The sequence below is a fragment of the Momordica charantia genome (assembly GCF_013281855.1).
Source record: "Momordica charantia cultivar OHB3-1 chromosome 11 unlocalized genomic scaffold, Mcharantia_2.0 BLBB01000011.1, whole genome shotgun sequence".
NCBI classification, from domain to species: domain Eukaryota; kingdom Viridiplantae; phylum Streptophyta; class Magnoliopsida; order Cucurbitales; family Cucurbitaceae; genus Momordica; species Momordica charantia.
In genome coordinates, this window is record NW_028275159.1 from 4,231,578 (window position 1) to 4,255,965 (window position 24,388).

A 24,388-nucleotide genomic window follows, 5' to 3' on the forward strand; every position below is an offset into this window, starting at 1 on the left:
CTTTTTCTTTCTTTTTAACCAGAAAGCATTTCAACTATCGGCTGACTGAATTTCCATTTGTGTCTGACAGAAAAAAAAAAGAAAACCAAACCAAAACACAACAAAATAATTCAAAGAAAGGTGTGAGATCCCACCATCTTTTTTGATCTCAATCTTTGACCACCAACCCGGATATTATCAGCACCTTTTTTTTGTTTGTTTTTTTCATGGTTTATTGTCTGGTGTTGTGATTTAGATGGGCAAAAGGGAAGCCCAAGAATGACTTTTGCAGAAAGTAATAATCAAAGTTACCAGTATATCAGTAATAGAATTCCAGAATTTCATCCAAATCATATTCACTATAATGATTATTATTACACTGAATTTATCATATATAATTGTTTGATATTGAAAGAGTTTGCTATAAGAACTTGCAGATTCCTCTGAGCAAAAGGAACCGTTACATATATCAAAGATTATGAATTGTGTATTGTATGACTATGGGAAATTTTGTTCTTTCGTCCTCAGTTAAACAGAGGAGTCTCCACTCTACTATGCTGTCCATCAGAGATCCCGAGCGTCGAAAATTCTGCTGGTAATGGGATATTCAACTCGGAACAAACAAGCTGAACTATGCTGCGAGTCGTGCCCCCAAGAGACATTTTGTTCAGGGTCACAGATATGGCAAACCTGTGATCCATATTGCAGAAACCTGTGGATCCACCCATTCCTGAATGGCCAAACCCAATAAAAGAACCTTCCTCTGATCTCAACCTTGAGAACCCTAATCCAAACTTCCCATTTGGAATGGTAAAATTCTCATATTTTCCTATACCCAAAAAGGCATCATGAATTCTTGGGTCTTTGTACATCTTGCCTACAAAACTTTTTCCAGCATCTCCATGCCTTAAGCCATCTCTTGTGCAGGCATCATTGCTATTGCTACAGCTGCTGCTGCTATTATTAAGGAGCCTGGTGTAACCAGTATTGCTGGGACTCCTGCACATACTATTAGTCTCGTCGGAAGAACTCGAATTCTTTTCATGCACGTCCTTACTTCTGGCAGCTTTCTGCTTCTTAGTGACGTTCTCGGAGGAAAATTTAGGGATGTGAGGGTGGCTTCCGAGAGCTGGTTGGGATGATGAGGAATGTGGTGGAGGTATCACACCGCCATCGGCCAAGGCTGCATAATAACGTGCCAGTGCACGGGCCGAGCAATGTCCATTAGCAGCTGGTATAATGGCACGTCGAGTATTGAGCATATTAAATAGAGGGGTCAAGGTAGTGGCAAGCTGGGCAATCATGGCTGGCTGGAAGGTGGAGGGCAGTTCAGGACGATTGATCCCAGCGAGCTTTTGAAGATCTTCGTGATCTGGTGTTAGTGTTGCAAGACGAGATTCAACTCCTGGAGGCAAGTAAAGAATGTTAACAAAGCTCAGCAGAAGTTTTCCTGTTAAAGCGACGAAAACAATTGTATCGCTCCTAACACAAGTTGTTGTAATCATGAACTTGGTTGAGATTATGCTTAAGAATGCAAAAGATGGGACAAAAACGGTAAATGTATACCGGGAGGGATTCCGATGTATAGCTCGCCTTCTACGTGGAGTGGGTAAACTAATGCTTCTTCAAGAATCTCTTGGAATTTCTTCCCCGCAGCGTGCTGTTTAGATTTAGCAAATTAAAACCAATGAGGCATAAAATAAGCCATCTTAGGCTATATGCAAGCATCCAGGCCCATTGTTAGGTCCGATCTGATCATTGATTTTTTTATCAATAGATTTGAGTCAACAACAAAGAAAATAAGGTCACATGAGATACATATGCAGGTACTTTTTTATAATGCCACAACCAAAATTATTGTGGGTCCAGATTACAAATATGCCATTGCTCAGGCTCGTGTTCGACCTCTACCATACAAAAGTCAGGAAAGTAAATACAAATGGTTAATATGTTGAGGGATTAAGTAATAACCAAGCACGACAAACTTCTCCTGGCTGACCGTATTTTGTACTTTTTTTACCAAACAATTAATTAATGTGAATAAAGCTAAATTGTGGAGTGTAATTTATCCCAAAAATAGAAAAAGACTAGAAATTAAACATGAATTAATATATGACGAGAGAATTAGTGAAAACCAGCTCAACTTAACTGACCATATGCAGAAATTTCCTTTTTCTTTTAAATAAATAGGCAAACGTGAAAGAAATAATTAATGTTACCACTTATTCAAATTTAACATTTAATTTGACGAAGTTAAAAGTTTTAAGTTAAAATTGATTTGGGGACTAGCCCGCTTCCAATTACTCGACCCTGGATCAATCAATAAGCTTTTTGATTTGATTTCAAGCCTGGTTGCATGAGATTGAGTCCAATAATTTAAATGAATGGACGAAACGTTTTACCTCTATGATTCCACCGCATAGCCAGCCAAAAGATAGATAGTGATACAACTGCTCCTGGCCAGGTTCAGTCTCTGGAATTGACATTGCCATGCAATTCAAACATTCCTCCCAATCACAAATTAGCAAAGGATTTTCCCTAGCATCTACCGTGGCATTATGCAGACCTGAAGTATGGTTAAGCACATGATAGATCTAGAAAGGAAAACCAAGAATATAAAAATGTCAGCACAACCACAAATATTTCATAAATGATACTACAAAATAACATAGCAAGAAACTCTTTAGGGAGACTCCGTACCTTTATTATATCTTTACCATTTGATCCAAATTCTGGCCAAATATTAGCAACATTTTCATCGAGCTTCAGTTTCCTTTGAGACAATTCATAAGAGGAAAGAAGTGGTTAATAAAGGAAGGCACCGCACTGCACCGTGCACCATGACAGAAGGATATAAATATAAAACATACTGATAAGATAATGCTACAGATCGAAGAATATAGTCTATTTTAACTTAGATGGCACAACACAGACTTGAAATTGAAACCCTCATTTTACTTCCTAATAAATTATATTCTTACCCATTATCAACTAGCCAATGCAACATTCCAGCTGTGATGCCCTTTGTCACAGAAAACACTGGAAAAAGACTATCAGGTTGAACTGGACGAGGATCATATCTACCAAGAACTCCGGCAGCAGTATCAATAATGACCTCTCCATCTTTGTAGGCACATACCTAACAGAAAATTGTATCACAAGTCAATAAAAAAGAGACTAATATTAATTTAGCAAGTGTGAGGGACAGGTTTTAATTGCCATGGACGAGAGAATATTAGTACGCCAACCTCGTAATCAACTGTTACTTGGCCATAAAATGCTAACTAACTAAACAAAAAGGAAATTATGGAAAACATAACCAATTTATCTAGCAAAAGCAATAGGTAAATCAGCTCAAGCAGGAAATCAAACCTGATTTGATCACCTAACCTATTTTACGTCTCAAGGTTCAAATATAATCAAAATAACTCAAATCTCTTCTAATATACTTTTGATGCCAAAATTTTTGAATGGCTTGTACTATATATATACACACAGAAACAGAAAATAAGACTGATGGCCTAATTTTGAGAGAAATAAATAACATACTACTGAATGATACTTTGGATAAATTTTTAGGATCCATATTGCTATTTGCAGTTTGAACAATTTTCAACTCAAGCACAAAGCTGAATGGCATAATCTGAGCTACATGATATATCTTCTTTCGCATGTAATGGATGTTATAGATCACATGAAAAATGTTGTAAATTATATACAAGAATTTAGCAAAGCCGAAGGCAAATACAGAACAACATTTTAGGGCATTAAACCACAGTTTGACATGATATTAGCAAATGGCTTAGTTGTGCAGTAGTGTATATATCAACGTGTGGTACATGCCTGAATTCCAAGTATTTTATTATCATTCCCCAGCTTGATCAAAAGTTGTCTCAGCTTAGCTTCCACATCAGAACGGACAGGTGTTTTCCAGATCCATTGATCATTTACGTTTGGCTCCTTGCTAATGTTCCTGAAACATAACTGAATGTAAGACAAAGCTCATTAATCACACAGAGGTCCAGAAAGAACTCACCCTTGCAGAACATATTCAGCAAATGGTCTCATGATATCTAGATATACTATGCGAACATCCATCAAGGAAGAAAGACCTGCATCCAAGTCACTCAAAGTTGAGAAAACACAAATCAAAAACTCTGTTATAAGTTAAAACCGGTTAATGTTTTAATGAATACCTCTAAGAAGATTAAGGACCCGTGCAAATATTATAATATCACCAGGAAATGCATCAACCTGGATAAAAGATGGGATCTTACCATATCCAAAAACTGAGACAATCACGCCAGAGAAATAACTAGAAGCTGTATCAACTTACAGGATTGAAACGTTTAGCCTCCTTTTGATTCATTTTCATTCTTTCTTGTATTTGCTTCAGGTTCTTTGATCTTTGCTCCGTCATAGCTTTCAAGGTTTCCTGCAAAATAACTGAAGAAGTAAAAACATGAACCTAATTTATTTATAGGACTCATATGTGTAAAAGAATGAAACTTGAAATATATCAGAGAATGAAAATTAGGAAGTAACATTGGAGATAATCATGACTCTCAAGAGCTTTCCATGCACTTACATGCGATTCTTTTGCAGCAGTTGTAGCTCGAAAGAATACATTTGTCACCTCCATTGCTTGCTCTGGAATATCAAGACGCAACTTAAGTCCCATTTCAGCAAAGGAAGATAGAAGAGCAACATGGTCACCCTATCACAGAAGATGTTAACAAATCATTTCCGCATTCAGGGAAAATGATGTGAATCAGAGAGTCCAAGAAGAACTACAAACCAACTTACTGTCTTACAATAGCAATAATAAACTGATACCATAACAAACTGCATCAAGTGGTAATTTAATTATAAGGTTCTTTAACAAATAATCAAGGACAAGATAAGGAGTCTGAGCACATAAACAAATATGGATGTGCTTTGAGGTGTCTTAGATGCTCTTTTGGAGATAACTAGATAAATACAATAAATTGTGTATTCATATTATCAACATTAGTAGGTCTTCAGTCTTGCAATGTTGCACTTAGAGAGCGACATGCATCAAATTTTAAAATTGACAATTGTACTTCTACTTGAAGATTGATGAAAGCTAAACCAAAGGATCAAATTTCAAAAGATCAGCAGAAAGGAAACTATAGATAGAAGGATTTTCAAATAGCAGAAACTACATGAGACTAATATATTTTACCTAAATAATAAAGTCATACATACGGCATACCTCGGCAGCTGCCAAAAACATCTTTGCCAGTGCTAGTTTCATGTTGTTTGGTAGTTTCTTTGTAAGCCCAAAGTCAAGCAAAATCGGACAATGAGGAGGCTCCTTACTGATGAGAAAATTCCCTGCACAAAGTACCAAAGAAGGCACTAAAACAACTATGGTACTGGACTGTTACATCCTAACACTTTCGTCCAGTATTATAATTCTTCTTAGATTTATCATTTATATATATCCACTTTCTTAATGTCTGAGACTCAGTTCAAATATCATGATTACAAACAGTTTTTTATTTAAAAAGAACTTATAAAACGATAAAGTTTTTAAATTAAATTTCAAAACAGAAAATAATCATAAAACTAAAATTTGTATTTTTATATTTTCATGCATTTTATTTCTTGTTGTTTTCAAATTTACTATTCATGAATAATCATTAATTATTTTGTAAATATAACTTGGTTAAATGTATTATATTTTATAAATAGTGTAGAGAAGAAATAAATGAAAACAAAGAACAAAAGATAAGTTTCTAAACAGTTTTAAAAGGTTAATCTACAAAATTGTTTTTAAAAATACTTCCCAACAACCCCCAGTGTTCATCTTAAAAAAAAACAAATTTTGTAGATTAACCTAATTTCTGCATTAAATAAATTATCTATCAGTAATAAAACTTCTACTGCAAAATTTTTTTGATTAATCTACAATTATTTACGTCAAAAAGACCACAGATAAATGATAATGTACCAGGATGAGGGTCGCCATTGAAAAATCCATCAACATAAATTTGGTGTGCATATGCTCGTGTGATTTCTTCAACAATTTTTTGTTTGTCTATACCACAAGCTTCCAGACTAGCAGAGTCATTTAAACGAATACCGTCCATATACTCTAAAATTAGAACTTTCTCTGTTGACTGCCATAAAAACCCACAGATGATAGAACAACCGTTGAGTAAATAAGCAACATAATCTTTTGCATACTTAGAGCTATGTAAGCAATAAATTCTCCATTCCAAATGCCAAGATAATACGTTAAACTCCAAACATGTTATTAAGTTATGAGCAAAGATCAATCCTTAAGATCATGACTTGAACTTGTAGACTTGCCTAGCAAATATGTATATCAGTATATGTATTCTTTGAAAATTTTTCATATAAGTTAAGAAAGCAATAAAATTTATGTTTCAAATTTTATAAAATCTCCATCTCAAACGTGTTGTTATTTGAAAAGTTCTGTTCTATATGGTAGGTATAGATAACAACTACTAAACAATTGAATTAAAACATAGAACTGTTTCAAATAAGTTCATAAAACCAAAACACTGTCTACATTTAACTTAAACAACATAATCTTTTGCATACTTAGAGCTACGTAAGCAATAAATTCTCCATTCCAAATGCCAAGATAATACGTTAAACTCCAAACATGTTATTAAGTTATGAGCAAAGATCAATCCTTAAGATCATGACTTGAACTTGTAGACTTGCCTAGCAAATATGTATATCAGTATATGTATTCTTTGAAAATTTTTCATATAAGTTAAGAAAGCAATAAAATTTATGTTTCAAATTTTATAAAATCTCCATCTCAAACGTGTTGTTATTTGAAAAGTTCTGTTCTATATGGTAGGTATAGATAACAACTACTAAACAATTGAATTAAAACATAGAACTGTTTCAAATAAGTTCATAAAACCGAAACACTGTCTACATTTAACTTAAACAACATAATCTTTTGCATACTTAGAGCTACGTAAGCAATAAATTCTCCATTCCAAATGCCAAGATAATACGTTAAACTCCAAACATGTTATTAAGTTATGAGCAAAGATCAATCCTTAAGATCATGACTTGAACTTGTAGACTTGCCTAGCAAATATGTATATCAGTATATGTATTCTTTGAAAATTTTTCATATAAGTTAAGAAAGCAATAAAATTTATGTTTCAAATTTTATAAAATCTCCATCTCAAACGTGTTGTTATTTGAAAAGTTCTGTTCTATATGGTAGGTATAGATAACAACTACTAAACAATTGAATTAAAACATAGAACTGTTTCAAATAAGTTCATAAAACCGAAACACTGTCTACATTTAACTTAAACAACATAACTTTTGCATACTTAGAGCTACGTAAGCAATAAATTCTCCATTCCAAATGCAAAGATAATACGTTAAACTCCAAACATGTTATTAAGTTATGAGCAAAGATCAATCCTTAAGATCATGACTTGAACTTGTAGACTTGCCTAGCAAATATGTATATCAGTATATGTATTCTTTGAAAATTTTTCATATAAGTTAAGAAAGCAATAAAATTTATGTTTCAAATTTTATAAAATCTCCATCTCAAACGTGTTGTTATTTGAAAAGTTCTGTTCTATATGGTAGGTATAGATAACAACTACTAAACAATTGAATTAAAACATAGAACTGTTTCAAATAAGTTCATAAAACCAAAACACTGTCTACATTTAACTTAAACAACATAATCTTTTGCATACTTAGAGCTACGTAAGCAATAAATTCTCCATTCCAAATGCCAAGATAATACGTTAAACTCCAAACATGTTATTAAGTTATGAGCAAAGATCAATCCTTAAGATCATGACTTGAACTTGTAGACTTGCCTAGCAAATATGTATATCAGTATATGTATTCTTTGAAAATTTTTCATATAAGTTAAGAAAGCAATAAAATTTATGTTTCAAATTTTATAAAATCTCCATCTCAAACGTGTTGTTATTTGAAAAGTTCTGTTCTATATGGTAGGTATAGATAACAACTACTAAACAATTGAATTAAAACATAGAACTGTTTCAAATAAGTTCATAAAACCGAAACACTGTCTACATTTAACTTAAACAACATAATCTTTTGCATACTTAGAGCTACGTAAGCAATAAATTCTCCATTCCAAATGCCAAGATAATACGTTAAACTCCAAACATGTTATTAAGTTATGAGCAAAGATCAATCCTTAAGATCATGACTTGAACTTGTAGACTTGCCTAGCAAATATGTATATCAGTATATGTATTCTTTGAAAATTTTTCATATAAGTTAAGAAAGCAATAAAATTTATGTTTCAAATTTTATAAAATCTCCATCTCAAACGTGTTGTTATTTGAAAAGTTCTGTTCTATATGGTAGGTATAGATAACAACTACTAAACAATTGAATTAAAACATAGAACTGTTTCAAATAAGTTCATAAAACCGAAACACTGTCTACATTTAACTTAAACAACATAACTTTTGCATACTTAGAGCTACGTAAGCAATAAATTCTCCATTCCAAATGCAAAGATAATACGTTAAACTCCAAACATGTTATTAAGTTATGAGCAAAGATCAATCCTTAAGATCATGACTTGAACTTGTAGACTTGCCTAGCAAATATGTATATCAGTATATGTATTCTTTGAAAATTTTTCATATAAGTTAAGAAAGCAATAAAATTTATGTTTCAAATTTTATAAAATCTCCATCTCAAACGTGTTGTTATTTGAAAAGTTCTGTTCTATATGGTAGGTATAGATAACAACTACTAAACAATTGAATTAAAACATAGAACTGTTTCAAATAAGTTCATAAAACCAAAACACTGTCTACATTTAACTTAAACAACATAATCTTTTGCATACTTAGAGCTACGTAAGCAATAAATTCTCCATTCCAAATGCCAAGATAATACGTTAAACTCCAAACATGTTATTAAGTTATGAGCAAAGATCAATCCTTAAGATCATGACTTGAACTTGTAGACTTGCCTAGCAAATATGTATATCAGTATATGTATTCTTTGAAAATTTTTCATATAAGTTAAGAAAGCAATAAAATTTATGTTTCAAATTTTATAAAATCTCCATCTCAAACGTGTTGTTATTTGAAAAGTTCTGTTCTATATGGTAGGTATAGATAACAACTACTAAACAATTGAATTAAAACATAGAACTGTTTCAAATAAGTTCATAAAACCGAAACACTGTCTACATTTAACTTAAACAACATAATCTTTTGCATACTTAGAGCTACGTAAGCAATAAATTCTCCATTCCAAATGCCAAGATAATACGTTAAACTCCAAACATGTTATTAAGTTATGAGCAAAGATCAATCCTTAAGATCATGACTTGAACTTGTAGACTTGCCTAGCAAATATGTATATCAGTATATGTATTCTTTGAAAATTTTTCATATAAGTTAAGAAAGCAATAAAATTTATGTTTCAAATTTTATAAAATCTCCATCTCAAACGTGTTGTTATTTGAAAAGTTCTGTTCTATATGGTAGGTATAGATAACAACTACTAAACAATTGAATTAAAACATAGAACTGTTTCAAATAAGTTCATAAAACCGAAACACTGTCTACATTTAACTTAAACAACATAACTTTTGCATACTTAGAGCTACGTAAGCAATAAATTCTCCATTCCAAATGCAAAGATAATACGTTAAACTCCAAACATGTTATTAAGTTATGAGCAAAGATCAATCCTTAAGATCATGACTTGAACTTGTAGACTTGCCTAGCAAATATGTATATCAGTATATGTATTCTTTGAAAATTTTTCATATAAGTTAAGAAAGCAATAAAATTTATGTTTCAAATTTTATAAAATCTCCATCTCAAACGTGTTGTTATTTGAAAAGTTCTGTTCTATATGGTAGGTATAGATAACAACTACTAAACAATTGAATTAAAACATAGAACTGTTTCCTTGTCGACTAAAAAAAATTATTCATGCAAACCAGATCCAGCCACATTACACCTTTTGCTGTCTTAGACAAATTAAAAATTTTCATTTGCTATATTTCAGGCTCAAAATGTTATCATAAATAAGATTTTGTTTCAAAGTACCATCTAAATAGTACTACTGCATTCTTATTATAACCATGACAATATGTTGATTCCATGGTATCTAGACATTCTAGAAAATATCATATAAGGTAGGAAAATTGCCTGAACAACTTCTGGAATAGAAACATTCACAGACCCAGTGCTTCTATTGTTGTCCGATCCATTTTTGCAGCCAAGATTTCTAGATACTGTCCTGGTGTTCTCTACAAAATGAAACAAGAAACAAGGAAAAATAAAAGGCACATTACGTGGCTTCAATATTTTAATAGGTTTCCTTTGAGCCCCACCTCAAGGCCGGGCCTCAAGACAAAGCTCCAATTATTTGCCTCAAGACTTATGCCAGACTACAAGAGGCTTACGCCACTTACAAAGCGCTGAGGTTTAATGTCTTCACGCCTGGTGTAATGATTACAAAAATACTATTAATTTTTCCAATTCTTAAAACTTTAAAAATATTGAAGCCAAATTTATAGAATAAGTCAAATCCTATTAGTGATAATAGTAGTAATGTTAAGGATATTTTTCTAGAATTTTTTTAAGTGACAAGAAACAGGTGAATCTTTTCATAATTTTATACAACTATTATGTTTAGTAATACTCGATTACACAAATTTAGGATTTGTATAATTTTTTAATTAAAATTGAGGCTTACACCTCATACCGCCTCGAGACTTACACCTTTTTCTTCAGGAGGAAAAGCCTTGAGGATGCCCTTAGCCTTTTAAAACATGTGTGGCTTAAATTTTAAATAGAATTGTAGACATGCGCAGAAGTAAACTAAGATAATGAGTTTGGCCAATTAGGCTGCAGTGCAATATAGTAGACAACAGAAGAAGTATTCCATCAGTCTTTTGACTCTAAGTTCAGACAAGAACATACCAGCTTCAAGATTGAAATCAAGTTCTTTTGGAGCTTCTCGGCACCATTCATCTATCATAGGATTAAAGTTATACTGCGGCTCTGCCCAGGCTATCCAATCAACAATCGCCTTTGCATTCTTCAAGTCCTGAAAATAGTCATCATACGCTTACCAATCAGGCAGAATGTTCATCAAATGTCTTTATCGAACATCTTAAAATCTATAAAGCATGGTAAACCTCCAATATAACTGTCTTTATGCCCTCATGTTGCACTTTGATAACCACCTCCCTTCCGTCAAGCAGAGTTGCTCGGTGCACTTGGGCTATCTGAAAAAATAAAAAGAAACAAAATAAGGGAATTTTCAAACATGCTTAAATCCCTACACTAGAAATAAAATATCGATGGATGGTGAACCTATTCTAGTGACAGGTTTGTATCCTACAACTGTCTACGGAAAGATGATCTTACAGAAGCAGTTGCTAAGGGCGTTTCAACAAAGTTTGCAAATATATCGGTGATTGATTTCCCCAACTCTTTTTGTATAGTTTGGAGAACCTGTAATGAAACTCAACTATCAAAAATATGTCAATTAGAAATATAAGAAATAATGCTACGAGCTTATGAAGTAAGTAGTAAAAAGAACCAAAAAAAGAGTTTCCAACTTTCAATTGTGACCATCTCATGATAAGAAACTATGTACTTGCACAAGGATTTGAAATGTAGAAGAGTTTTTGTTGGAAATTTCCACTTCGAAGTATGCAGTCGTTAAGTGATTGAAAAGATTATTTAATTTAGTTTAAATCTCATTTTGGTCAATTCTCAAACATAAACTTCCATAATATATATATATTAGTCCCTAAACAGTCTCTAAAATTTTCTATCTATTGTAGTTCCTAAACTGTAAAAAATATAACCATTTTGGTTCTCACTATTATTTTGTTGTTAATTGCATAACACTGCTTCAAATATACATACTAATCAACGTGCTAAATTGACATGTATTGGAGCCACGGGCTGGTTGAGGTAGGTATTCGGTGGGTGGGTTTTGAGAGTTCGAACAATAGCGAGGACCAAAATGACTATTTTTACAACAATTTTCCAACATACCCTTTCAAATAGTATCGACTTTTTATGGAAGTTTGTTGATAGTTGAGGTACATCAAACCTCTATAAAATAGTCACGATCCATCAAGTTCCTATTTAATAAACAGGACTCATAATGCTTTTAAGCACAATAACATTCATGATGATGCACATTTCTAGAGGTTTTCTATTATGAATCCATCCACTAATCCAACTCCTTATTCAATGATCCATACAACAGATTCCATCAAATAATTTTGTGACTTTCAAACAATCAATTCTTTTATAACAAAACTTTTTCAAGCCATAATTGACTTCAGAGATAAGAAAAAGCAACAGTAACATATTTCAATTTCAAAATAATGAAGTCATTGGCTTTATGCAAACTGGCACCATCCAAATGATAATGACTGAGGAACCACTACCATAATGAAAGAATAAACATCTTGTGACTATAAGAACTATTAATTAGATGGTTTTATTTTTTTTAGAAACATATTTATAAGACAGGCATATCTATATCACTAACAAACCACAAGAGAGTTTTGTAGGAAAAAAAACACACACACACAGTAACCATAAGAGAAATGAAACATGTTTAATTTCATAAATGGTGATTCGAATGAGCAAGATATCTACCAAAGATCTGTCTCATTTATGTTCCACTAATTGGTTTCCTTTCCCAAAAAATAAAAAGCAAAAAAGATAACCTCTTGGAAAGGACGAGGAGGGAGAGAGTCTTGTAACTGTTTGAGGAGCCGTATGTATGCCTCGGGAACAACATCTGCTCGAGTAGATAAATACTGTCCAAATTTCACCCACAAACCTTCCAACTCTATAATCAAACTCAAAGCACGCTTCGCATTACGTTCATGTGCCTTTTCCCATAGAGCTGATCTTTTAGACTTGCTAGTCCACTTCTCTCTTTGTTCTAATGCCTTCATAAACCCCCAAAAGAAAATAATTAATTTAATTTTTTATTTTTCATTCTAAAAAGGGCAGCCGGATTCTTGCTTGTGGAAACAGTCAAGAGGTAAACGGGGATGAGGGATCAGGAAACTTTACCTTATAATCCAGGTATATCACTAAAGTCAGGGTGAAGACTTTCATTCTTCTTCTGTATATGTTTCCCCATGCCATCTGATAAAATAAGATCGAGAAGAAAACAAAAGAGATCTTTCTTAGAAAAATGATTAGAGAATTTATGAGGAAATCCTATGATGAGTTTAACAACTATCCGGAGTTGCAGCCTACAGGCTACTAGTAAAATATCCTTGCAATTTAAAATTGATGACCCAGAAAAGCATCTCGACTGAAATTCTGCGTGTAACTATTAAGAAATGGAAGCCGGATAAATTGATAAACTGAAAGCTAAACCCGGAAACAGCAACGGATAAATTGAAGCTAAACAGCAACCAAAAGATATCCTTAGTTTCTCATCCAACGGCCTCAAAGCCAATAACAGAAGCTAAACCCAGAAACAGCAACGGATAAATTGAGAAACTGGAAGGGGTGGTAGCCCTGTACCATCCATTGCGTGATAAGTTAAGCTTAAGCCACCTTGTTTTTTCCAATTTCAACTAAGTTAAGCATCGGGTCATCACATTTTACGTAGTGACTTTACACATAACATTTTAAATAGCTATGAACTACCTAGAAAGCATCAAATTCAACAAATAGATGAAAATTGAAGAATATTTACTACATAATCACTTCACGGACAACAGAGATTTCGGGAATCAGAATATAACAGCCTAAATAAACGTAAGATTCAACAATGCAATTGATGAAAAAACGATGATCCATACCGTGCCAGATTAATTATGCGCACGCCAAAAGCTTATGCCTAAAATCAACAAAAAGCAGCGGCAAGATTCTATCACTAACCTCGTCGGAGGAGGAAACAAAATCAAAGAAACCGGGGGAAAGCTGAAAGTACCGAAACACAAGTCCTCGAAAGTAAGAATTATTACAGAATCAATCGATATAGAGATCGAAATTTCCCTATTCGATCAGAGTTTTGTCGCTTTCAGTTATTTTTTCCCTGAATTGGAATTTGCTTCGCCTTTCTTTTCTTCGGTGATGTGGTTTGCAATCCGATCACCTAACTCTTTATGCGACAACGACTTTCACAAATTTATGGCAATATTTTGCCTCAGATAAAACCAATCAGAAATGGCCACGTCGACGATCGGGCTATGATGTGGCTGCTTATGTGGAATGTTAATGCCCCGTTCGGAACCTTGAGTGTGAAACAAACTGAAATGAGGACGTGGAACGTCTCTTTGCCGTACGATTAGAACAGTTGTTGTCTTTACTTTTGGTGGGAATAAACTATTTTGTTTTAACAAGTTAAAAATTCTATTTTAAATTTTAATTTTATTGTTTTATAGTACAACCTATCTGGTGGAGAATTCAAACTCAAAATGTAAATTACGGTTGATTTATCTGCTTTGACAATTTTTAATTTTATTTTGATTGTTATAACTTTTTGTTTCATTTTAGTTCCAATATTTACATATTGAATTTTCTCAATTAAGTTTTCACAATTATTTGATACTAACACAATGATTGAGCTCTATACTCTTTTTATTCTCAATTGTCGAAATTAATAATATACTAGTGTTTTAATCGATCAAATTTGATAGATTATTATGGAATTTAAATCTTCCATCAATATTTTGACATTTGTAGATACATTTAGTATTTATATTGTATCATACAAAACATTATTATTGATTATCTTTTACTAAAAAAAAATAAGTGTGGAATGTTTATTCCAACAATTTTTATTTCACGTTCCTAATTTTTCATTGTTTTTTATTCAATGATAGCATTAATATTTTAAGTTTTCTTTGTCATATAGGATTGTATTCAAATTCCTAACCTTTTAATTATGAGTACGTATTTTAATCTGGGTTGACATGATCCAAATAATATTTTAATTGTCGTATGCAGTTGTATAATTGTTTTAATTTCTTAATTTTTAAATACAATTCTGTATTTGTTATTTAAGTAGTCTGCGAATATAGAGCTGCCTTTCCTTTTTTTAGTACAGATATAAAGTTGCATTGTTTATTATAATTTGGGTTGCCATTAAATACATAATTCCATTTTAGCTCTTGTATTAGTGTAATAAAGCTGTATTTCCCTTTTTAGTATAAATATAAAGCTGCCTTATTTATAGTAATTTGGGTTAACATTAAATACACAATTGCAATCTCTCTCTTTCTAATAAAACACAATCAGCCCTTGTATCAATGTAATAATTCCTAAAAAGAAAAAATCAGTGTAATACGACGTATATATTTACTTATTTATTATGATTTTTTTCCTATTTACTTTTGTTTTTTACAAATTTAATATCTTAGAGATTGAACTTTCAAGTCTATAAAATATAATAGATAGCTTAGTTGTTGGAGTAATGTTTCAAGTCATATTAATTATTAAGTAATTAGTAGAATATTGGTTGTAGTCATGTTTCAAGTAATATTAATTTTCAAGTAATTAGTATAATGAATTATGTTATTAAAAGAAAAAAAAAAGTCACACTTATCTTGTGAACAAAATTACTTCAATATTTTAAAAACAATTTGTGTGGAAAATAAGAAAAGGACAAAAAGGGCAAAACAAAAAATTGTTGAAACATTGAATCTTATCAGTATCGTTAATATCCACAAATTCAATCAGTGGCCAGTTACTCTCACACATCCACACTCCACAGCATAGTGATTTTTGTAATTTTGTTTTATTTTGTATTTTTTGTGTTTTTTAATGGGCATCCATCGTCGTAGAGTCGTTGTCAATCAGCCACGTATCTAAATACTTTGTTGTGATTTGCTAACATAACATATTGCACTATCCAAAATTTTAAAAATATTAATTTCTTCGTTTTTTCATGGCATATATATTTTTAAAAAACGAAACAGATATTAAATATCTGTTGTAAATTTGTACACGTTTTTTTCCCCCGAGAAGTACACTTATTTACGTTGAAATTAAAAATTTAAGATATTTTTATTTGGACTGGTAATTTCCCATAAAAGTTTATTATAATCATTTTGTACGTTATACTAAAAAAAAATTATAAACAATATATTATCAATTTGGTTTCTAAAATTTTAATACCGTGTCTCTTTTATATGGTCTATAATTTTTTTAAAATATTTAATTTGATTAAATACGTAAGTTAACCAGCTTTTTATTTTAATAAAAACTAATTTTAAACTATTTATTTTTAAATTAAAGAATATATATATTTGGGACAAACAATATATAGTTATCTGACGGTAACTGGTAAGTAAGATTTCAATTAATTAAATAGTAAACTCGACCGATCTTTATGGAAAAATATTAAAAACTTTTAAGAATTAAAGCAGAATATACGTGAGGGTGCAGAAAAGGAAAAAGGACGCAAAACATAGTAAAATAATTAAAAGCCATTGACAAATGTCCAATGGAGTGGAGCCGACGACGACAAAATAAATACAAGTCGATCGCCATGGCCAAATTTCAACTTTGAACTTCGAAGAATTTGTTCGTCATCTGTCCCTTGCTCTGGAGTTGCTGTGCCGAGATTGGAGCCCATGGCGATCTCAAAGCTCGCCATTTTGTCGATTTTTCTAGCCCTAGTTGTCACGTACGTTCGTGCTGATGTATCGGTTGATGGAGAAGGGGAACATGTAGTTGAAGGCGTTGGATCGGATGTTTCCGAGTTATCTGATTTGAAGGTCGAATTGGATGAGCTTAAGTTCAAGATCCAAAAGCTTGGTTAGATATCAATTATCCTTAACTTTAGCTGTCATTTATTCTAAGTTGTACTGTTGTTTTGATTTTTGAGGAAGCATAAGCAGAAAAGGAAAAAACTGGAGGAAAAGTCTAATTGCATGGAGAATACAGACCAGTTCCTACGAGTTTAATTTTAGTATTCATTGGATTAATAATTTGATGCTATCTTGGAAATGGCCAGATTTAAAACGTCATCACGCTTTGATAATCTGTATCTGCTAGACAGATCTATTGTGAAGTTGTTTCTCAAGTTGTAGACAGTAAGGTATAAGAATTTTAAGAAATTAACGGTTTCTAGACTTGCCAGTGTTCTATCTTACCTGGAAAAGCTGGTTCCATTTCGTTTTAATTAATAATTATCATCACATTGAGAGTCGACTAACTGTTTGTTGTATTGTTAATTAATTAGGAATAACTATATAACATCAATTGTAAGTTACTTTTCACACTTGGAAGTGTCAATCAATGTACTGCGTGGTGGTTGAATATTGACGTAGAGTAAAATGAGCGATGATTGGGCACTTCATACTTCTGTCTGAATGTTTTTGACTGACTTCGCAATTTCTAATTGGTGTCCTGTTGTTTCTTTGTTGTTGTTGCCAACGCTCGACTTTACCCAATGCTGAAGAATCCCACCATGATGAAAAAAACCAAGAATTGAAGAGGAAGGATGAGGTAATAGCTCAGAAGGAAAAGATCATTAGCGCCAAGATAGATAGCATTTTGTCGCTTGAAAGTGAGATTGCTTCTCTTCAGGTTTGTGGCATTAGCAGTTAGGCATTTACTATGTCTTTCAGGATGGTGAAACTTTCATCCAAATATACGTGCTTTAAGGCTTACAGTGTTATTCTTCTCCCTATTATTTTTCAACCTGAAATCCCCACACCCTCCCCCCACTTTCTCTTGTATTCATCATTAGTTTTTATGGTTGTTCTTGTTGCTATATTTATCTTTAAAAACCCATATCCGATGCTTCACTCAAATGCTGAACTTGTTCAATCTATTATCGGGCAAAGAAAAAAGGGAAATTAGATGCTGAGGAGCAGGTTGGGAAGGCATATGCACGTGCTGATGAATTAGAAAGACAGGCAAGAAATGAGAAGCAATATTTTTTATTTCCAAAAAAACCACTTTCTACTTTTTGCTGATGTACCGCCCTTCTGCAGGTTGATGCTCTCAAAAGAGAATTTGAGACACTGAATAGGGAGAAAGAATCCTGGGAAACTCAAACAAATGAAGCTGAGAAGAAAATACACGAAGTCAGTTTAAGATTAGAGAATGTAAGATATTATTGCTTTAGTTTTTCCTTCTATAGTTCTAGTTTTTAGGTTGATGGCTTTTTATTGCTTGATAATAACTTTGTGTAGTAGCACGTAATAACTTCCATGCATGAAATATGGGAAATGTTATCATTTTTTTTTCTGCTACACCATCAACGAGCCGGATGTTTTTGCTGTAAAACTCAAGGAAAGGCTAAGGATGTCTAATCCGATGTACTTTCTACTTTTAAGTTATAATTCACAGTTATGAGTCCATGGATGAGGGTTTTAGATTTCGTGGGGGTTTAAAGAATATATTATTATTATTATTTTAATCTTAATCTCACTTGATTTGACAATTTCCTTAATTCTCTGCAGTTCATACTACTTCTGATAAATCTTGTGTTTCTTTTCTAGCAGTCCAACTCCAGATATCAATTATGTTGTCTTTATATTGTTTTCATTATAACAGATAGTCTCGCATTTATTCCTTCTGACACTAACTTCGTACGTGTTATGGACATACCTGATATTGGAAGATGTTTTGACTTTTCAGTTCCAGAAGATTCATGAAGAACAGAAGACTAGAATCCGTGTAACTGAACGGGCTCTTGAAGTGTCTAAGGTACTTCATAATGATTCTAAACAATATTAATTCTAGACTCTTGACGGTAACGTTTTGTTGCATATTCTTATTTTTAAAATTTTAGGAAGAGATGAGGAAGGCAAAGTTTGAGGCAGCTTCTAAAATCAAAGAGTTAACAGAGGTGATGTTGAATAATCTAGTGTGATGGATGTTTTTTTTTTATTGAAGCTCTGAGGGTAATGCTAAATTTATTCCGTCATCAGGTTCATGGTGCGTGGCTCCCGCCTTGGCTTGCTTCACATTATGACAATCTTCAGGTACTGCTCTAGTATTTTGTTTTTTTCTTTCCTCTCCCCATCTTTTATTCCTTTGAATCTGAAGGTTTACCTCTTTGCAGTCTTTGGTTACAGCACACTGGAATGAGCATGCAAAACCTGCAATTGATGTAGTAGTTCAGAAGGTATCATTATATTACCATCACTTTCTCTGAACTATTTTGACAATAAGAAAATGTTACTGATGGCATCTTTCTTCCCTTTTCTCCTTTTTGTTCTTTGAATTTTCTGGTTTTGGGTCACGTTTTATTAAGGTAGAATTAGATTAGGTCTTCTGTGATCTGTACGGGTTGAGTTAGTTTAGTTATGTTATATTATATAACTCTTAGTTGATATCCGTTGTAGACTTGAAGTAAATTGAACTGATTGGTTGGTTATTCACTTTATTGTTATTGTTATGAATAAGCCTGTATTCACTTTTTGGCTAGTGTGTGATCCGTTAAATTTATCAACTAACTCCTGTTCCAAATTTGCTGCAGGCTTTGGATAAGAAGGCACAAGCTTCAAAATGGGCTGAACCCCATATCGAGACAATGAAAGTAGTAAGCTTTTAGTTTGTATTTACTTTTTGTGCTTTGATCTCTTAGAAATTTATGTGGTACCACAAGTAATGACGCTCTGTATTTCAATTATCTAGTATCTTCATTGAATAGTTCAGTTAAACACCTTAAAGTGCTTATATTATATGATACAGGATCTTGTTATGCAAATTTGGGCTTCTCATTCTTATTATCTTCGAGGTTTTTTCTGAGAATTCTTTATGTATAATCAGAATGCACTGATCTTCTCATTCAGTTGATTAGCTCGTGTTCTTGATTACTTTAGACCTATTAGTATTAGTTCAGCCACAAGTCTGTACATATTCTTCCATGAATGAAACCTACATTTATCTTCCTCTGAAGAAGGTAAATACTAATAAAAAATTAAACCTATTTACCTATTAGTTTAGTCACACAAATCTGTACAAGATTGTTGCTAAAATTTTGGCCAAGAGGCGTACTTTTTAAAAAATAAGAAATCAATCAATTTCACAGATTATCTGAAATCACACAAAGGAGAGGAAAGCCAAGCCTCAAACTAAGGAAGATTACAAAAAGCTCCTCCTGGCCACAAAAACATTTCAACTATGGAAACGTATGTCTCTCCTCCTTTCAGCCTTTGGGATGTGAGAAAGGAAGAAAGGCGTACACTTTTTAAGTTGATTGCAATAATGTGGATTGGGGAGTTTCTTGATAAAGTCTTGTTGAAGAGATGTTTTGGTTTTAAATGGGATAGGAAATTGTCTTCCTTTGAATTTCTCTGTTGGGTAATGGAAAATCCAAGGAAAAGACTCTCTCCACCAGAGAGTTAAGACAGGTGACATGTTGTCTTCTGTTCTTTCCATTATTGGCAGCGGATGGGATAAGTGAACCTATCTTTAGTGAATATAGTGGGGCTTTATTTAAGGGCATTTTGTTGGAGAACCGTAGGGATATGTGTATCTTGCTCACCTCAATTCCCTCCCTGCATCGTACAACCATTATCTTTCCTGATCCATTTTCTTTCAGTCCTTTCTTCGTCATTTCATAAAACTCAGAATAATTGTGTTATGAGTTCATCGATCTCATAAATTTTGGCGGTGTTGATTTCATCATTCCCCCCCTATTTCTTCTTTCCTTGCCTTGGTTTTTGACAAATTTGAACTTATTTTGATTGTCTCAGCTTCTCTTGAAGCTCATTTGTGGTGTTGTGGGTGCCTCATTGGGATTGTAAAGGATGACAGAAGTTCTCTTGGATCCCTTTTTTGAGTTCAACTTGGGTGGAGATTCAAACCTCCAATTTTTTGGTATATATGCCTTAATCAATTAAGCTAGGTTTAAGTTTCGCTTTGGATCTTCTTTTTAGAGAAGGGGAGGTTGTTATTGCAACCCAGTTTTTTTGTTCTTTTGAGAGTAGGAATTACAGGGTTTTGTAGGGGTAGAGGAGACTTGGGACGAGTTCTGTAGACCTGTAGTGTTGCTCACTTCAGTACCTCCCTATAGCTGTCTGTGAATAGAAAGTTTTGTGATTGTCCTTGATTTCTATTCATTAATCATTGGAGTTGCTTTGTATAACCGGGATCCTGTTGGTTTCTCATTATTTGTTATTTAAACGTATTATCTTTTTTAAAAAGAGAACAATACATATAGAACTCAGAAAAACCAATGAAAAATTGATTTCATAAGTATTCTGTAAACTAATGAATACATGCTGTGCTGGATACCTATAACTGACTAGCTCTAGCAAGTAGAATGAGAGCATCAACAAGGTTTATTTTTCTACTCTTTTTTATTTTTATTTTTTGCTGTATGAAGTTTCTTCAGATGACATTCCTATAGTAGTAAAAAGTGGGTTGCTCTCTCTTATCTGTCCAATGACATTGCTTGCAGAAATATATTCCCGCTGTGAAGGAAAGATGGTTGGTAGTAAAAACGAATGTCAAACCACATGTACAGACATTAACTACAAAAACTGTAGAATTTTATGAGACGTCGAAGAGTGCAATAACTCCTTACGTCACTAGATCTAAAGAAGCTATCGGTCCGTACTATGTGGTACGTTGTCTGAATGTCTTCATTTTTTCCTCTCTAAATTTTAAATAGCTATTCACGAGAAAGGGATATTTTCTTTTTTTCTCGATGACAGGAAGTCAAGAAAATCAGCAAGCCTTATATTGATCAGGTTGCTACTGTTACGAAACCCCATGTAGAAAAGGTCAGGGTGGCCTTGAAACCCTATACAAAGAAGTTAGTTCATGCATATGGAAAATTTCTAAAATCTGCGGCCATATATCATCATAAGGTACACTCCATACATTCTTCCCTACTTATTTACTAACTGTGAAGGATCTATAGACTCTGGTAACTGATTTGCTGGTTTATGTACTTTGAAATAAGTGGCTGTGTTATTGTTCTGCAGAAACTAACACACAAATTTAAAATTCTTCCCTTTTTTTCCAACCCAAATACCCCGAGTCTCTGAGCTGGGTTTACACTTCCAATCCACCCTGTCCATGTTTTTTTTGGGACATATTCAATTTGTCTTAGAAAGTGAAAAAATTTGAACTGCATTCGTAGCTATGCCCAAACAATAGCTAAGATTTTTTTGGTCGGTGGAGAAACTTTAGAACGAAGCTGATATAGAATAAAAGATTTGCTCATATTTTATGGACATTTACCTGTCCTTCCATTTAATCACCTTGGACTAACTGTTAGCTATGATATAATTCATTTCTTTTTTTCTTTGACATACAGTATTTCCTCTCTCAAACAAGATGACTGTATTGAGGAAATAATATGGTAATTGGCTCTAATTTTAAACGAATGAAATTGCAATTGGTTAGCCAGGTTGCTTAGAGGAGATATTTCTTTTTGATCATATGAAGGTGCTTAAAAGCGAGCAAGGGTAATTGTAGAATTATCATTTCGTTGAGTTCTTAAATTGCTCAAAATTTTCGACTGGAAATGTAGAATTTCCTTCTTTAACAATATAGACTGTCGATAGTGATTTATTTAAATGAGATTGTGCAGCTTCTCAGCTGTAGCTGTAATCATATGCATTTTTTAAATTCCTATAAGGAATCTGAATACACTAAACGAACTAAGTAACTATATTACAATATCCAACGAGATAGTCACAATATCAATAGGCTTTCGAGAGGGCTATCTCTCTCCCAAGAACACTCTCAAATCCTCACCGTAAACTATTCTCCAAGATATCATTCTCCTCTCCCTACTACCCTATTTATAACAACTCTCCCCTAACTAATTACCTTAATACCCTCCCACTAATATACTACTAATATTCCCAAACAATCCTTACCAGGACTCTTACAATTTCCCAGAACTATGTTTATCCTTTTCTTGACAGAAAATAACCATATTTTATTATTTGCTTGTCAAGGTTCAAGGTGCTGTTAAAGATACTCTTAATAGACACGAATTGACCAGGCCCCTCGCAACTAGAGAGTTGGAGTGGTTTGCGGTATGCATATTTTACGATGCTCAACTTTTTTTCTTTTTCTTTTTCTGCCATACTCTTTCATCTTTTCTAAAATTGAATTACAATTAAAACACTGCAGGCTTCTGCTTTATTGGCTCTTCCAATACTTCTGCTGTTCAATATGTGCTCTGCCATTTTCTGGTCAGTATTATATGTGCAGTGCTATGCCCTTTTTTTCCTTTCTTTTTTCAAAAAAGAGAGATGCAGTTCTATGTTAATACAACTGAAACTGCTCTTCTTTCATATATTGGATTGGGAAACACAACCTTAATAAAATGTGTTCACTAAGTCGTACTACTGTGTCCTTGAGTTTTAATATTTCGAAATGGTAAATAGATCTTTCTCATTTATGGATATTAACTCGAGGTTCCTGATCACTCCAGGAAAAAAACCAAGAAACCTATTCGAAACAGCAACGCCCACCATGCACGTCGTAAGGGTAAAAGGGGGCATCCAGACAAGTAGAAGGCTATCATTTTGCACGTCAAGCTGTAGTGGGAGGATACTTTGGAGGTTTGATTTGATGATTTTGAAATCTAAAAGAAAGTATTATATTCAATTGGTAGAACTTCGTCATCTGAATCTGTTTACTTGGTACTTCAATTGTTTGCAGATGAGGTTCATACTTACGGGCTTTCGTGATTATCGAGTGCCTTCATGGCTGTAAGCCGATAATTATTTTTTGTATTTCGTTATTAGGTCCTGCTGCATATTCTTTCATCGTCTGCAATAGCATTTTAGGTCCTTGTTCGATTATCATTTAGTTATCAGGAAGGAGACGGCCAGAGCCTATAGAAGTTAATGTATAATAAATAGTACGTTGCTTAATTTTATTTTCGAGGAGTTTTAACATTTTTCTTCCCAATATAATTAAGACATGTATTTTACCCCTTAGGTTACGGCGCAGGGATAATTTCTCTCTAATTTGGTCCCAATAGTTTCAGTTCAGTTTCAAACTAGTCCCTCCGATTTGGGCTTCGTTTCAATCTTATCCGTGCCTTGAAAACCTTCAATTTGGTCGGGTCAAACTTCACAAATTGTTACCGATGTTGCGAGTTTTCTAGTTACAATGGTAATGAGCTGGTGTGTCTATTAGGCTAAAAGCTTAGGCCGTGTAAAAAAGGGAAAATGTGGTGAATTTTGGTGGGTAAAAATTGGTTTGAAGACCATTTAGGTAGTATAACCAAGCAATACGACTTAGGTTAAAATTTTTAAAATCATAAGAATTAAATTGAAACTAACCTCAAAGAATAAGTACTAAATTAAAATTATAAAAGATCACATTGATAATGGTTCTATGTGTTTTTTGGCACTTGACGATGTAGGATTAGGCGGTTGTCCGGTGAGATTAGTCGAGGTGTGTGTAACACTCACGGATAA

The 24,388-nt window shown here is 33.1% G+C and overlaps 2 protein-coding genes across 4 annotated transcripts; one reads left to right on the forward strand and one right to left on the reverse strand.

Moving 5' to 3' along the window:
- Positions 1 to 318: 318 nt before the first annotated feature.
- LOC111026026 (ABC1 family protein) lies at positions 319 to 14,119 on the reverse strand. Of its 3 annotated transcripts, none has more exons than XM_088119578.1 (20): positions 13,960 to 14,118; positions 13,829 to 13,866; positions 13,086 to 13,160; positions 12,731 to 12,958; positions 11,406 to 11,492; positions 11,174 to 11,263; positions 10,956 to 11,082; positions 10,179 to 10,279; positions 5,957 to 6,125; positions 5,216 to 5,337; positions 4,568 to 4,696; positions 4,316 to 4,414; positions 4,176 to 4,233; positions 4,016 to 4,091; positions 3,823 to 3,952; positions 2,961 to 3,118; positions 2,680 to 2,752; positions 2,382 to 2,573; positions 1,546 to 1,639; positions 319 to 1,384 (listed from the first exon to the last, which is right to left on the reverse strand). In XM_088119578.1, the coding sequence occupies exons 3-20, from the start codon at positions 13,158 to 13,160 to the stop codon at positions 504 to 506; spliced, it is 2,889 nt and encodes a 962-aa protein (XP_087975704.1). In that variant the 5' UTR covers positions 13,829 to 13,866; positions 13,960 to 14,118; the 3' UTR covers positions 319 to 503. The 3 variants fall into 3 exon arrangements, with proteins under 3 accessions (XP_087975704.1, XP_022159693.1, XP_022159686.1); XM_022304001.2 differs by having other exon boundaries at positions 13,994 to 14,102; XM_022303994.2 differs by lacking the exon at positions 13,829 to 13,866 and having other exon boundaries at positions 13,908 to 14,119.
- Positions 14,120 to 16,447: 2,328 nt separating this feature from the next.
- Positions 16,448 to 23,902, forward strand: LOC111006770 (uncharacterized). The gene is made up of 15 exons (XM_022278864.2): positions 16,448 to 16,790; positions 17,437 to 17,564; positions 17,825 to 17,896; positions 17,975 to 18,088; positions 18,624 to 18,692; positions 18,778 to 18,834; positions 18,917 to 18,970; positions 19,051 to 19,113; positions 19,468 to 19,530; positions 21,397 to 21,561; positions 21,653 to 21,808; positions 22,910 to 22,990; positions 23,088 to 23,149; positions 23,392 to 23,521; positions 23,622 to 23,902. The coding sequence occupies exons 1-14, from the start codon at positions 16,607 to 16,609 to the stop codon at positions 23,471 to 23,473; spliced, it is 1,350 nt and encodes a 449-aa protein (XP_022134556.1). The 5' UTR covers positions 16,448 to 16,606; the 3' UTR covers positions 23,474 to 23,521; positions 23,622 to 23,902.
- Positions 23,903 to 24,388: the final 486 nt, after the last annotated feature.